Source organism: Archocentrus centrarchus, chromosome 21 (genome assembly GCF_007364275.1).
Source record: "Archocentrus centrarchus isolate MPI-CPG fArcCen1 chromosome 21, fArcCen1, whole genome shotgun sequence".
Taxonomy (NCBI): domain Eukaryota; kingdom Metazoa; phylum Chordata; class Actinopteri; order Cichliformes; family Cichlidae; genus Archocentrus; species Archocentrus centrarchus.
The window spans coordinates 19,887,090-19,903,283 of NC_044366.1; the positions used below are offsets into that span (position 1 = coordinate 19,887,090).

The 16,194-nt window shown below is 40.5% G+C and overlaps 2 protein-coding genes across 4 annotated transcripts; both read left to right on the plus strand.

Moving 5' to 3' along the window:
* Positions 1–1,179: 1,179 nt before the first annotated feature.
* egfl6 (EGF-like-domain, multiple 6) lies at positions 1,180–12,388 on the plus strand. The gene is given in 16 exon segments (XM_030758577.1): positions 1,180–1,526; positions 1,528–1,565; positions 2,810–2,916; positions 3,265–3,357; positions 3,519–3,638; positions 3,761–3,880; positions 7,795–7,929; positions 8,006–8,128; positions 8,578–8,640; positions 9,161–9,400; positions 10,801–10,875; positions 10,978–11,073; positions 11,172–11,198; positions 11,201–11,433; positions 11,622–11,667; positions 11,670–12,388. Coding segments are annotated over 16 exon segments (1,707 nt in total). The 5' UTR covers positions 1,180–1,394; the 3' UTR covers positions 11,729–12,388.
* Positions 12,389–13,502: 1,114 nt separating this feature from the next.
* Positions 13,503–16,087, plus strand: rab9a (RAB9A, member RAS oncogene family). Of its 3 annotated transcripts, none has more exons than XM_030757696.1 (3): positions 13,503–13,873; positions 14,109–14,279; positions 14,405–16,087. In XM_030757696.1, exon 3 carries the CDS (start codon positions 14,446–14,448, stop codon positions 15,052–15,054), a length of 609 nt encoding a protein of 202 aa, XP_030613556.1. In that variant the 5' UTR covers positions 13,503–13,873; positions 14,109–14,279; positions 14,405–14,445; the 3' UTR covers positions 15,055–16,087. The 3 variants fall into 3 exon arrangements, with proteins under 3 accessions (XP_030613556.1, XP_030613555.1, XP_030613557.1); XM_030757695.1 differs by having other exon boundaries at positions 14,160–14,279; XM_030757697.1 differs by having other exon boundaries at positions 13,503–13,748; positions 14,160–14,279.
* The last annotated feature ends 107 nt before the right edge of the window (positions 16,088–16,194 follow it).

Here is a 16,194-nt window from a genome sequence, read left to right on the forward strand (position 1 = left end):
GGGGGGGGGGGGGGGGGGGGGGGGGGGGGGGGGGGGGGGGGGGGGGGGGGGGGGGGGGGGGGGGGGGGGGGGGGGGGGGGGGGGGGGGGGGGGGGGGGGGGGGGGGGGGGGGGGGGGGGGGGGGGGGGGTGGGGGGGGTGGGGGGGGGGGGTCATGTGGCTATGGGTCTCAATAAAGAAGAAGACTGGTGACAAAGATGCATGAGAAATGGTGGAAACAGCATTGGTACCTATGCAGCATCGTTACTTGGCCTTCAATTATCCTGTAATGGATTGCTTGTAATTTCATATATATATATCTATGTTAAACAGACTTGTTCGGAAAGATCATAGAGGCAAAACCACACTAAGTCGACTATTTACTATTTTCTCAATAAATGTATGCAGCAAATGGAGAGTCCAGACTGATTTTTTTAACCTATGTCTATGTGAACTAAATGAGATATAACATCTATTTAGCAAGCTGAACATTTCCCCTTCCTGACATGAGTACCAAATGTCTGGAAAAATAATCATAGGCTCCTATTGTTCAACCACAGTGTTTAACTGCACACTTCCTTCTCATCTGAAAGCTATTTCCATTGCAATTTTCAAATCATGTTAAACCTCTTTCCCTGATGTGGCTCTAAGCAAAGATCTAAAGTCTAAATAAAGCAGATTTTGAATTTACAGCAAAAACGAACCCCCCTCAAATGAATTTCAACATCAAATGTAACCTAAAGCCTGGAGCCCCAAAAGGAACAAGACCTTTTCATTTCCAGCAAACAGACAAGCAGGACCAGATGTTAGAGTGTGCTCTGAGAGTGTGCAAACTCATTAAACACTTTTATGGCTGAACTTGAAATAAACGTGCGAGAGAGACCAAAGCTTTATGTGTTACCTGAGAGCGAGACATCAAAGCGTACTGAGCTGCTAAGGACAAGCCTATGCATGTCTCGTTTACACAATTATTTGATACAGCTCATTATTAAAAAAAACAGAGCAAAGGCCAATCATAAAAGCAGCTAATGCATGTAAAGTTCATCAAGGAAAAGGAAAAAAGACCATTTGATTTTCAGATGTTGTTTTCATTTGAGCCTCTATAGGGTTTGAGTAAAGAAAGGATTACCCCTAACATTTTCCCCACCCCCCCTTACAAACCCACTCCTACCTCCAGAAGTCACCACCGTCATCCGTCTCAGTCCTGTGTCATTTCACAGTGACAGACAACCTCTGGAATTTCAGGGTAGAAAGAAAGAAAAGCAAATTTTGGGACACAGAGCGTAGCTGCAGCAGTGAAAAGAGTATGACAGAGATATTTTTCCCTAGAGGAGAGTTTGACTTTGTGTTCTGGAAATACATGAAATCCGGCGTGCCTTGTGAAAAACTGAGACTTGTTTCTGTCTAGGCAATTTAATGAGCGTCAGCCCTCTAGGAGGAACAGTCAGAACTACAGCACCAAAGTCAGCCTCGTGGGAAACAAGGCATTACAGCTGCTCCACTGTGACAGACATGCAGCCACTTAGTTTGGTCGGTGCTCTTTTTCTCCCTGCTCCACATCTCTGCTGGTAGCACAGAAGCCTATAGGTAAGTCAATCAAGTAGGGCAACAGAGCGTGTGATGTATGGTGTGCTTCTACTCTGAGATCTGCAGCAGGTGGAAACTTTACTCAGTCAAGAGTCAAAAATAAGTTCAAGTATGGTATCAGACAGATGTTTACGTAACATAAATTCCAATCACATTTCAGGGAATCTGAAATCCAAAAATACCCAACAATGTTAATTATAGTACCAGATAGTATCCAGTTTGACCTGCTTTCTCTTAAAAAAAAACACTTTAACTATTAGTTTGTCTACATTCTGTTATTTTAAGCGGAGCTTAACTCAAAGCCCTCTATTTTGCATTGTTAAATGTGAGTAAAATTTTTACAGGGGAAACTGTTTTGAAAATATGCACACTGCTGCCCCTGCCAACAGAGGACTATGAGAGTGTGACTTCTAAATGTGGCACAGCAACTGAAGAGCACCTGTCACACTTAGGAGACCATCTCCTGTGGGCTATTCTGGTTGATTTCTATAAAGACTCAGATTCCTCCAGTCCTGTCTGGGATATTAGCGTTTGGCTCTCATCTTAAAAACAAGCTAAAGATGCTGAAAGCTGCAGTTTGATTTGAGTGCAAGATTCTGCCATTCTTGGAATGACTTGCTAACGAAGTTATGGTAAAAATGATAATTGAATTTGCAAGATCAAATGTACACATGCAGTGTAATCTATATGTACTGCAGGTTATTTTGAGTGCACCACTGACTCTTTAACATGAGTCAGAATAACTTCCAGTAGATATGCATCTCTCTCCAGAACCAAAACAAAGATCAAAGTAGATTTTAAAAAGAGGAAATATAGCGTGAGGGTGCCAGTGTCTGATTAGTGTGTTTTTCCTCCATCTGTAGCCTACATCCTGTCAGCTGACTGTTGCTCCTTAGGGAGCCCTACTTCTATTGCTAAACAAGCCTGTGAGGAGACACTTTGTTAGATTGTTTGCTTGTTTGGACATAATTAAAAATGAATGCCTGAAAGCCTGCATTTGAGAGATCTCAGTGAGTGTGTGTATGTGTGGGCCTAAATAAACACGATTCTGTAATAACCTGAATTTATAAGTTGTGTTTTGACTTTTTTTTTTCTTTTTCTTTTTTTGTTGCTGCTGACATGAGATTTTGTTTAAAGGCTTAAGTTGCTCTTGGATGATCTGTGCACTTACCAGGGTGAGTTGTAAATATTACAGAGACCAAAAAATTATATATCTTACCTTTGACTCCTCTTCTTCTGCAAAGGCACTACAGACAAGTCCTTACTGGAAACCAACCAGGTGTGTGTCGCTATGGCAGGAGACTGGAGTGTTGCTATGGCTGGAAGAAAAACAGTAAAGGGCAGTGTGAGGGTAAGTCCACATTCAGAGGCTGGTTTATAAACAGTAAATCATAATTAAGATAAAAGTCATTAATATACTTAAATGGCAAGCAGGCTGAGACATTCAGACTAATATGAAAAGCTTTCTGAATAAACAATAATTAGAGAGAAGGTTTTTTACTGCCAAGACACTATATTCTGACTATTATTAGTCTTTTCATGAAGATATTTTCTAACCCCCAAAATGTGGAGGAAATTACACTCTAGATTTAAAAAAAACCTTGCCTGCATAATAGAAATGTGCGGTTTGACTGCAATCCATAATGTTCCACCACTGATATTTCTGGTGGTATTTTCTTCATCTTAAATGTTTTACCAGCCCAGTGTGAGCACGGGTGCAAGCATGGAGAGTGTGTTGGCCCCAACAAATGCAAGTGTTTTCCAGGATACTCCGGAAAGACGTGTAATCAAGGTGGGTATTTGAGGTCACTGAATGAGGTCTGAAAGCAACTGGGTTCACAAACTCTAATTTATAGCTGGTGAGTTCACTTTGTCGCTGCTTTAGATTAGTAAGGAAATGTTTAACTGTTCTATTGAATGAATCCAAAAAATAAAGATGATTCTTATTTTTAGACTTGAATGAGTGTGGCCTGAAACCTCGTCCATGTGAGCATCGCTGCATGAACACCTTTGGGAGTTACAAATGTTACTGTCTCAACGGATACACATTAATGCCTGATGGATCTTGTGCCAGTGAGTCCCACTATGCATACATACCCTGAGTGGCAACACAGAGAACAGCTTTGGGAATGACACTAATTTATTAACTAGGTTGTATATCTGATAATGTGTAGTATTTGTGTTTGTACGTGTAGATTCCAGGACCTGTGCACTCGCTCACTGTCAGTATGGCTGTGAAGAGGTGCAGGGGGAGATTCATTGCCTCTGCCCATCTGCAGGCCTGCAACTGGGGCAGGATGGAAGAACTTGTGTAGGGAGCGGTAGTAGGTCAGAAATGCAGTAAAATTCATGTTGTAAAAATTATTGTTATGTAAAGAAAGCCTATGTCAAGTATGACATGGGACAAGCAATGTGTTATTTGGAGCAACAGCCCTTATATGAAACAAGAAACGCAGCGTGAAAAGAGACCCACGTTGACTTTTTATGTCACATAGATTGAAGGTAACTACACACTGGAAACATTCTGTAAGGATTACTATAAGGATTATATTGTGCGGTTTTGGCGTGCTTGGCTTGTAAATTGGCTGAATGCAATTTAGTTATATTTCTTCCAACAAATCTGCCTGAGCTGTGGCTGCATCAGTCTGACATGATTACACAGGAGAGGTTATATACAAGTTCAGCAGCATTAAATTTCATGACTGCCACAGATACAACACATTCAAAAATAGATTTACAACAAAAACATACTTTTATTCTCAAAAGCAGCCAAAAGCTATTTCCACCACATGTAATGTACAAAAAAAATAAAAGAATCACTCATACACTCGTATATCCATCCACCCATCCATTTTTTTTCTGCTTTTCCGGAGCTGGGTTGTAGAGCCTGCAGCCTAAGCAGAGAAAGCCAGGCCTCCCTCTCCCCAGCCAATTCCTCCAACTTACCCAGGGAAACAGTGAGGTGTTCCCAGGCCAGGCTGAGAGATATAATCCCTCAAGAGTGTCTGGGCCTACCCTGGGGCCTCCTCCTGGTAGGAAATGGCCAGAACATCTCACCCAGGAGGCACCCAGGGCAGAGGTGACAAAAGAACAGGCATTCTGTACTTGAGTAGAAGTACAGATACTTGTGTTAAAAAATACTCTGGTAAAAGCTGAAGTACTGATTTATCCATTTACTCAAGTAAAACTGAAAAAGTACAGGCTCTGAAGTGGACTGAAAGTAAGAAAGTAAAAGTAGCTCTCTGGAGGACATTTCTACTAGCTAGTTTTGTGCAAATAGTTTTGTCTGTGTGTTGTTACCTAAATTGTAGAGACTCTGCCTCATCACCTAAACAGAATGATGGGTCCAGTCAGAGTTACAGTGGGATTCAGGAGGTGGGAGAACCCTGGTAGCTCATTGTGAGGAAAAGAATCCCAACTCACAATAATTTCTGAGCTCCAGTAGATTTTCTTTGAGCACAGGCTGAGATCAGCTGACATGTGCTGCTGCTCTGAGGTTTACTGCTCTTTGTGGATTTACACAATTGAATTCAACAAAATGTAAGTAGATGTTTCCCAAGCACCTTGGCTGAGTTCCATCCCCTACACTGACAGTATACTCCTTATACTGTCTTTATATTACACAGTATACAGTTGGCATAAAGGTTAAATTGAGTGACTGAATCTCAGCATCATCAGCTTAAATTCAAACTCATCTCTGCTACATTTGTTGTAACCTAACTCTGACCTAACTTAACAGCCGTCACCATGCACTAGTCCAACACAGAGCTTTACTGTAAATACAGTATGACAAACTAACCTGTTTATCCTGCACTAAACTGCAGTATTTTCATGCAACACTTTGAATAACACAAAGTTAGTATACCTCAGTCTGTTTTGCAGGATGTTTCACAATATGAAAAAATATAACTTCACATCATATACAGATCAAATATCAGATTTTAAAAATGTAAGCTTTAAATTTCCAGTTCATCAGATGTCACTAAGCAGTCCTTACCTTTAAACATAACCTCTCCTCTTCCTCTCCTCCACTCTTTCTCCATCTCTTAGTGAACTTCTCTCTCACTATTTTCTCTCCCTGGAAATACAGCAGCTGGACCTTTTAGCTAGCAGACAAACTGCAGACAGTTTGAGTGTTTACTATTTGTTTAGCTGATAGAAACGTTACATTTGAAATTACCTGCCACAACACGTTACTCCCTTTATTTTGCTCCTCTTCTGTAGCGCTAGATAGCTGCTGAAGTACCGCGACCACAATTTATGGACCAAAAACGTTGTTCCGGATCATTCCGGACCACTTTAACCCATGAGTACAGCGCTAGATACATACATTTTATGGTTATGCCTCTTTCATGTCTTTTATGCAATACGCCCCGGGTATGGATACACCAATACAACTGTCGCTACGTGTAACTGTTCCTCCATTTAGGCTCAGATTGGTTTGATGTTTGAAGGCTCAGTGATGTGAAATAAAAACTCCCATCAAATGTGTTAGACCTAAAGTAATGAACAGGAAAATCTAAGGAGTAGAAAGTACAGATGTTTGTGTAAAAATGTAGGGAGTAAAAGTAAAAAGTTGTCATAAAAATAAATACTCAAGTAAAGTACAGATACCTGAAAATATACTTAAGTACTGTAAGAAAGTATTTGTACTTCGTTATTTCCCACTTCTGCCCACAAGGCATCTTCGTCAGATGCCCAAACCACCCCAACCAGCCTACCTCTAAGGGATGGGCAGCCACCATTCAGAGAAAGCTCATTTGTAACTCATTCACTATCTCATGTATCTCATTGTATCTCATTCTCATGATCACTACCTAAAGCTTGTGACCATGGGTGAGGGTATGGATGTAGATGGACGGTAATCGACAGCTTCCCTTTTATGCTCAGCTCTCTCTTCACCATGACGGACCGATACAACAGCTACATCACTGCAGCTACGGCCTCAATCCCTCTGTCAATCTCCCGTTCCCTTCTTCCCTCATTCATGAACATGAACCCGAGCAACTCATCAAGATCCCGAGTGAGCACTCTACCATGGTCTCAGACTTGGAGGTGCTAATTCTCAGTCCTGCTCCTTCACACTGACTGCACACCACTCCACTGTGAGATGAAGGCCAACACCCGAGGAAGCCAACCGGACCGCATCATCCGCAAAATGTAGAGATGAGATTCTGATGCCACCAAGGCGGAAGCCTTAAGATACTTTGCTGTGCCTAGAAATTCTGTCCATAAAAATTATAAACAGAATCTTCAGTTGAAGCCAACAGTGCCTCACCTGCACTACACACTATATGAATAGTTGATTTTTTCTATGGCCTCACCGAACTCCCAAACCCAAATTTTTGCTTCAGTCACACATATAACCATTGATTGTAAGGGCATATACCAGAGAGGATAGACCCCAACATGCTACAGGCCCACAATTTCATTTGCTAACCACAAATACAGTAGAAACATTTTAAGCCAAAGCAGTAAAAGACAACCCTTTGTAAAATGTAAACAAAAGCAGAATGCAATCATTTGCACATTGTTTAACTTCTATATTTATTGAAGAGTGTATGAAAACAAATATATATTTTTATGGTTTTATTTTTATTTATACCCTGTATTTGATTATTTATTTGATTAAACATAGGGTACACATGATTTGCAGATTACAAAATTCTAATTTTATATTTTTCACAGTCTCCAGGTCCTGTGGCTGAAAACAAGCCCAAATCATCACCATTCTACCACCATGCTTGGCAGCTGGTAGGGTGTTTGTGCTGATATGCTGTGCTTGGGTTTTGCCAAAAGTGGCACCATGCATTTTGGCCAAACATCTCCACTTTGTCCGAAAGACATTGTTGTACGTCTTGTGGTTTGTTCAGATGTAACTCTGCAAATCTAAGCTGTGCTGTCGTGCCCTTTTAAGAGAACAGAGGCTTTCTCTTGGCAACCAGTCCAAACAAGCCATACTTGTTCAGTCTTTTTCTAACTATAGTGTCATGAACTTTAAAAATTTAACATGCTCACTGAGGCTTGCAGCATCTGAGATGTAGCTCTTGGGTTTTTTCATTAATTAATCAAGTGTTTCTACTTACCATTTTGATTTCTATAGAAGCGGTAAGGGTGCACTTAGTTTTTCACAGTAATGCATAGTGTCCTGTGCTCCAGAACTCGCTCCTGATGGATATTAAAAAAAACACAGTCCCTATAATTTTTCTCCTACTTTGTTTCCCTTCAGATATTGATGAGTGTGTAACTGGGAAGAACCTCTGCCCATACAACAGACAATGTGTGAACACCTTTGGCAGCTACTACTGCAAGTGCCAGGAGGGCTATGATCTGAAATATGTCAACGGCAAATATGACTGTGTAGGTAAGGTATATATGATTATTAAGGCAAAGCATCTCATTAGTCATCTAAAGTACAAATAGAATTCTTCCAATTCCAGACCTTGATGAGTGTGCAGCTGGCACCCACAAGTGCAGCCACCACGCTGTCTGTGTGAACACTCAAGGATCCTACAGGTGCAGGTGCAAGTCTGGCTTCAGAGGCAATGGCTTTGAATGCTCTGGTGAGATCCGAGATTTGCTGCACAGAATTATGAATCAAATCATTTTACCAGGGCCTTTAATTTCTACTGAGATTTGCCAAATAAAGGCATTCACACTTGATTTCAAAAACAGATGAGGGTAGTCAGTCAGATAGGTCAGGAGAAGTTTTACAGCCACATATTTCATTTGGACTCTTTAAACATCTGCAAACAGCGGTCCTGCCAAGGCTAGTTTCCTGCTTCCAGACTCCCCTCTTTGCAGATGTTAACACCAGAAAGGCACAGATTGAAAACACACCTGTGTAAATATGACACTGCATTGTAGCCAGCCATCTGAAGAAGGAGAAATAAAGATAGTGTTGTACTCTTTGAACCAGGCCCAGATAATAACAGGTGAAGAGTCATAAAGCCAAATAACATAAAGAGGTCAGGGCTTTCTGTGTAAATGAAAATGCCTTTATTTTCTGTAGTTAAACCATTTTATCAGAGTTCGTGGGATGGAGAAAAGGGCAGTGCAGATGATTCCCTGAATGGTGAGACTGTACAGAAACCAAGACTCTGCTTCTGCTGTTCACTCCCTGCTCTGCAACCCCATTCATTCATCCCTTCCTCTTGCCTATATATATAATATAATATATATATATACATATAAAAGCACCTCCCCCATCTCTCTCCTTTGCTCATGGCTGAAAATGTATGTTTACAGCACCCGCAGTCTGATATGAGACCTAGAATCCTCAGCATGGCCTTATATGATAAAGTGCTTGTGCCTTTAAGAAACTAATTTAAGCCATGTGGAATGAACATCCGTCTTATGCCTTATCTGCATGGAATAGGAAAATCTGTTGTCGTAGCATGTTCATTTGTTATAGCTCAGCTCCTGTGGAAAACATTTTATCAATGACCTGTTAAGTCACTGCAAGGAAATGATAAATAAGAACTGCAGCTGCAAAATACATGACAACCAAGAAAAGCGTCTGAAGTAAAATACTATGGCTGTCAGTCATGATTGCAGAGCCATATGTCTATTCTGATTCCTCTTCCTGCCTGCAGCCATCCCAGACTCCCAAGTGAAGCCTAGGATTCTGGGAGGTAAGCTGACTGACGAAGACATCAAAAATGTAATCCTCGAACCAGTCGCAACGCCACCCCCCAATATCCCCCTGCAACCTTTCGACTATGACGGAGAAGTCTACATTGGCACCCAGACTGAGGAAAGGCAAGAGGAGAGATTTCCTGATGAAGAGGAGGAAGAGGAAGACAACCAGCTCAATCCAAGAGGAGACGTTTTCAGTAAGCGTCATATTGTTTGGCAGCATTGTGATAAATGAGTTCCACTATTCTGGGTGGTCCACAGTGTAAGTAGTAACCATAAACAGACTAAACAAACTCAGTGTGATTCTAAAGAGACTGTCCTCTCATGATTACACAGCATCTGAACATAATTATGCATTTTCAGCTGAAATAAGTGTCTAAAAGAGCAGCTCTGGAATAAGGCCTTGACCAAAGACGAAACGGGGTTGTTGCTTCAGGTCTGCTGTTAACCTCAAGCCCAGTATGACTTTACTCAGAGTTTTTGCTGCCAGTTTTAGGAGACAGCATGTTGAGGTTCATTAAATCACATTAGCCAGACTCATCTCAGTCTTGCTGCCTTTTTCTATAAAGGATCGCAAGCATTGTGATGACTAAGATGGTATAAAAAAAGATGAATAAAATCATCATTGCAACCTAATATTTTATTAAAATCCTTTCTTACTCTGTTATATTAAACTATTGGTCCAAATAAATTAAATGTAAATGTCTCAATAAGAGCCCAGCATATCAGCTTATATTCAAAACTCCATAAATGAGGACATCTTTCACTGATAATCTTGAATTTTATGGAAACATCAGAGGCTGTGTAAGAACTCAGAGAGCAAGAGTAGACAGGTCCCAGGACATCCATCACCTCGAGGGAGGAATTTTAGACTGCTGGCATGTGAGAGCCCAAGGATACAACTCATCCTGGCCCTGTTTCCCCATCTCCCTAGTTGGGTGGGGGGTGGGGAAAGATAGGGTGGGAATTTACAAAGCTCCTAAACCTTTTATTAGGTTTCCCCAAAACAGATGTGCAAACAGACTTAATTCCTTGTAGGAAAGTCTGTCATCAGCACTCTAGACTTCTCTAAAGCTCTGACTGAGCAGGTTCAATAATCCCAGCTGTCACTTGTCTGTGGCTGCTTTTCGCAGGGATGATTTGCTGCAAGAGCTTTAAATTGCTTGGAGGGGATCTGTGCTAAAGTTGTAGTTCCATTTTAAGGCATGAGTGACAGCAGGGCAGGTCTTAACCTGCTGCTTAAAAACCCCTTTCTACCTGTCATCTTGAAAAATCACTTTGCTGCATTATGTGAAAAGTTTTTTTTTTATTTTAGTTACACATTTTTTAAGAGTATGATACAGGTGTGTCAATTTTTTACTGATTATCTCACAATTGCAGTCTAATACAAAAATCCTTCAATAAATCCTGCCATCAGTTTTGGTTAAAAGTGAAAAATATAACCTTTATAAAGTTATAGTTTGTAGCCAGACCGTTTTACTAGACAGCAGTAGTTTAACCTAGTCATACCAATACCTATAGGCTTATAAGAGAGTGTATATTTAGGTGGAATAGTTTAAATTCACAGATTTTTTCCCACTTTAATCTCCAAACACAGTATCAGAGGACTTTGAGTCAGTGTTCGGCCCACCCACAGAAGTCAAAGAAATCCAAACGGCACCAGTTCAAGAAGGTAATCAAAAATGTGTCTAATTTGTTTACTGTATTTGCCTTTATTGTATAATCACTATTATGTGGCTAATTTAAAAATGCATTCCTGACACTTACTGTCTAGAGTATTTCATGGATTGCAACTTTGACAAGGGGGCATGTGAATGGGTCCAAGACAAGTCTGATGACATGGACTGGAGTGTAGCATACCACGACAATGGTAACAAACTGATGAATGTTACTTTTTCTTTTTCAAAAGATTAATTCATTTTTGTGCATTCAGATACTGTAACCTACATCAGCTACAATCTCTCCCAGGTGCTGACTACTACATGGCTTTGAGTGGTTAGTGGGTGAGCAAGAGGATGTGGCCAAGTTGAAATTGCTTCTCGGTGACCGGCCCCACTATGGCAGCTTCTGCCTTACCTTTGACTACCGTGTGGTGGGCCCTGATGTGGGTACACTCAGGGTACTCCTGGATAACAATGTTTACCCAGTATGGGAGCAGAATAAGAGCAGAGAGCAAAGGTGGCAGACTGAGTTCCTCACTGTGGCCTGGAAGGAAAAGGCCCCAGAGTCTGTGAGTTATTTACACACATTATAAATCATTATTGATAGTATTCTGCAATGCTTGTGGCTAGCAATGATGAATATTGGCCTAAAAAGTAAATTCATTCAGTGTGTTGGAAAGGCAGCATCATATTACTTACTCACTTACTACTTGGATCTACAACCTTAACATACAACTGTATTTTGGCTGTATTTCAGATTATATTTGAAGCTCAGCGTGGGAAAGGTCTTGGAGGTGAGATTGGGCTGACACTGTTTTGCTGACATCAGGAACCTGTCAAGAGGATGCCAGTCCAGTCTTTTAAGAATCACACCTCAGATTGACATTTCTGCCCTAAATGGCATACAGATTCCTGTTTCCTGTCTATGTTATGGTGTGTTTCTCGTGGGGTTTTTTTTCCCATCATTCCCTTATTGCAGACACACAGCTTACAGGGAACAATACATATACCCAGTTGCTCAGAACTTCACATCATCACAATGCTGCTACAAAGAAGCACCCTGCTACATTTATGTGTGATTTTCAAAATAATCGTTATGGTACAGAAAACTCAGATCTCAGGAAAAGGTGAAAATGCTAACTTTGTTAGTTTGGTTCAACAGTATTGTGCTTTAACCTTTGTTGAGTATGTAACAGTGCATTGCTGAAGTTAAACAAAATAATCTACAATATGTAATGTGAATGCCTAGGTAATTATACCTAAAATCTTGAATGAATAACTTTTTAGAAAGCTGTTTAGTTCAAATGATTTAAAAAAAAAAACTATTCGGCATAAAAATTGTGTAAAATTTGCTGTCTGTATTATTTTACCATGTTATTACGTTAAATCGTTTTTTTTCTAACTCTGCCTAGTATTTCTGTTTTCTATGTACAGATGCTAAGGCTGTCCATCTGGATGTTAATCATGATTATTTTACAGACAATGCACTGTGCAAAGGTCTTAAACAACCCCCTCATTTCTAAAGATTTTGCTTCCAAGGAGTCAGATTTTGTTGTGATTTTAACGAGGTCTTGAGCAATAGTTTTCCAGACTTCTGAACATCTTCGGCTGCTGTTTCACTCATATTCAGTCCAGTCCTTGCACCTGACCACTTTCGAGGAATGCGGGGTTGTTTGTTTGTTAAGCCACTTAACTCTGACCTATCATTCAACCATAAAAATGAACTTAACTCAATGGAGAAACCATTGATGTGCCTACACATTAACACAACTTAGTAAAGAACGGACTTTAAATTGTATCGTTAGACACTTTGTTACTAGCAGCCTGTGGCAATCAGTGGCAACAGGTCTAATCATTATCAATGCGTATGGAGGACGTCAGGAGTGAGGTACAACAGTAGGTGTCTACAGCCATCTGTAAAACATGGTGGAGGCTCTGTCATGGTTATGGGCTGCATTTCAGTCAGTGGTGCTGAGATCTAGTCAAAATCGATGCAATTATGAATGCACAAAAATACAGTTACATTTTGATCCACAAGATGCCGTACCATCTGGAAAGCATCTGGTTGGCAGCAGCTTCAATTTCAGCATTATTATAGTGCCAAACACACTGCCAATGCAGTAAATTCGTACATGGATAGAAAAACACACTACGCAGGCCTATCAGTCATGGATTGCACTCCCCAGATCCAGACCTCAACATTATTGAAGCAGTGTGGGATCATCTTGACATGGAATGGAACAAAAGAGAAAAAAAAAGCAACCATAAACAAAAAGAAAGAAAGAAAGCATTCACATTAAAATGAATAAATTCATTAATTAACTGCTCAACCTTTGAACAGTCAGCATAAAACTGATGTGACAGATAAAATCTGAGTGGCATCAGTAAATATCATTTTACAGTACATGCAGACACGCAGACATGCAGACATTAAATTTAGATAATAGACTAGATAATAGGCCCTGCAGCACAATTATCTAGTGTATTTTACAAACTGTAAAAGGTGTCCTCTTCATGTTTTGCTAGGAAGCCAAGCGTGCCACATGGTAACGGATAACAGCTAAATGTCGCCCTCTGTTGGTGTAGCCTGACTACTACAAAGATCCTTTAACTAGTTGAGCGACGCTACCACTTATTAACCTCACCCGAATAAAGCAAAGGCTGATTTAGAAGCCGGTGCTATTTTTTTTTATTATTATTATTTTAGCATTAAAACGGCCTGATGTGTACTCTGTGAAAATATTAATTTATATGTATAAGTCGTGGTGGCCTGAGACCGTACGTCGGCATTCGTTGGTTGGTTCTGCTTGACCAGATCACATGATCCGATGTTAACAGCTTGTTAGCAGCTAGCTGCGTTAGCGCCAGAGTTCACCAGGAAACGGTACGACCTAACGTTACTTTGAGACACACTGAGGCAAGAAGCTGTCAGACAGATGCATTAAGCTCAGTTAAATTATCTGGTGGTTTATTTGTCTTTGAATCAGCTGCCTGAAATCTAACAGTAAGGTACGTGACTTGCACTCTTGTCTGCATGTAGACCTTAGCTAGCTGATTGAGTGTCCTGCATTAACCTAACCTAACTCCAGCTGTTATTTTGTTTTCCTTCTTCATGGTGGCCAGCTCAGCTAACAGCTAGCTGGCTGATAGAACCAACTTTCTGACTGTGTTATGTTAAAGCACGGTAAAATATGTCCCGTATTTGGCACCTTGGTGTTAATGTAACGTTATTGCTGTATTGCAGTGTGCCTGCTGTCCGGAAAGCAGGAAAACAGGTCTTATCTCTGTGTTACAGTTAGTTGAACGTTAACTGAATGGCTGCACTCTTCAACATTAAACTAATGAGCATGTGACCAGAGACTGGGGTTTATCAGCACAGATCTGGACAAGTGGATGAGATCCAAATCAATCTAGGGTGAGAAGAATATGCATGTAACATGTATCACACTTTTTTCTTCCTGCAGTTTTTCATTGCAAATTACCACCATGGTGGTGTACAAACAATAACAGCATCCCTCACACACTCCCTCTTTCTGTTAGGTTCATTATTTCAAAAGTGTTGGATTTGGGAGTGAATAGTCATGACAACAAAGACATCCCTGCTGAAAGTCATTCTGCTGGGTGATGGTGGTGTAGGAAAGAGCTCCATCATGAACCGTTACGTGCCCAACAAGTTTGATGCACACCTTTTTCACACCATTGGTGTCGAGTTCCTCAACAAGGATCTGGAGGTGGATGGCCCCCAAGTTACCCTTCAGATCTGGGACACAGCTGGCCAGGAGCGTTTCCGCAGCCTGAGGACTCCTTTCTATCGTGGCTCTGATTGCTGCCTCCTCACCTTCAGTGTAGATGACAGCCAGAGTTTTCTGAACTTGGGCAACTGGAAGAAGGAGTTTATCTACTACGCAGATGTCAAGGAGCCAGAGAAGTTCCCATTCGTAGTCTTGGGCAACAAATTGGATGTGACAGAGAGGCAGGTATCCAGCGAGGAGGCGCAGCAGTGGTGCAAGGAGAATGGTGACTTCCCCTATTATGAGACCAGTGCCAAGGATGCCACCAATGTAGCGGTGGCCTTTGAGGAGGCGGTGCGTAGAGTGTTGGCAGTGGATGAAAGAACAGACCACCTCATCCCCACGGACACAGTCAAGCTTCACAGAAAGCCTCGCTCTGCTACCACTTGCTGTTCATAACACCCAGGAGTTATCACTAACATGAATTCACAATTAGGTTCATTATAGGATGAGAATGTAGATGTACAGTTCTCTAGTAACATCTTATTTAAACAAACTGCGCTACTGGCTTTGTGATTTGTTCTGCTGTTGATGGTTTGATAATACAAAGTGTTGGATTTCAGTTGGGGGGAGAGAAAAGGAAAAAAACACTACAAATCAATGCCTGTGTAATTATAAATAAAATTATACAAGCACTGAATCAGTGACTCAACACTGCCACAATCCATAAAGTCAGGCTTTAAAAAGGATAGCAGAAAAAAAAAAATGTTGACCCAAAACAACTTATACTCCTAAAGTTCAGTGCTTTACAAAAGGTTAAAGTTTTCCATCACTTAAAAAAAAAAAAAAAAAAAAAAAAAACTTTTTAAAATCTTTCCTTAGTTATGTACAAGCTGCGGAGTTCAGTTACTGTAGGATTTCTACACTCCCTAATATAGTAATACAGAGTGGTGACTTGATATATGTATGAAATAACTGCAGTATTGAAATAAAACCTACCAATAAACTTATTTCTGAAAATTATGAAGTAGCTAAGGAACCATTTTGTACAACTAACAAATTGAAGCTTGTTATTGTTGCACCTTTAGGGCTTGTTTGTGCACATTCTGCATTGAGGATACATTATGGCTGTGTGCTGAAAGCAATGAGGGCTTAATTCCCTAAGAGAAAATGAATATTAAAATAGATTTAACATGCATGGCATTCAGAATATTTATGTTCCTGGAAATTTTTATATTTTGTGAGCTTTTTACCTTTGGAAAAAAAAAATGCTGAATCTAACTATAAGAATAAATAATGGAGTAGTGACATTTCTTTGATGGGATTTAGCTAATTATCTTTAACACACATTTTTTTAATGTGTTTCCAGCTGAAGGTCTCCCCATAGTAATTTAAAATTGTGAACCATCTGTTTCCTGTAACTTTCAAATGTCATTTCTATTCAAAGTTGTACTACTGGCATGCCAAATGATAAATAAACCCACTGAGAATTGTCTGTTAAGCATGTTTTGTAGGCTGGAAACTGATAAGTCAGTTTAATGTTATTTGAATTGAACTGCCTCTATCCTCTGCAGTGGTGCAACACTATAGAGAAGTTGT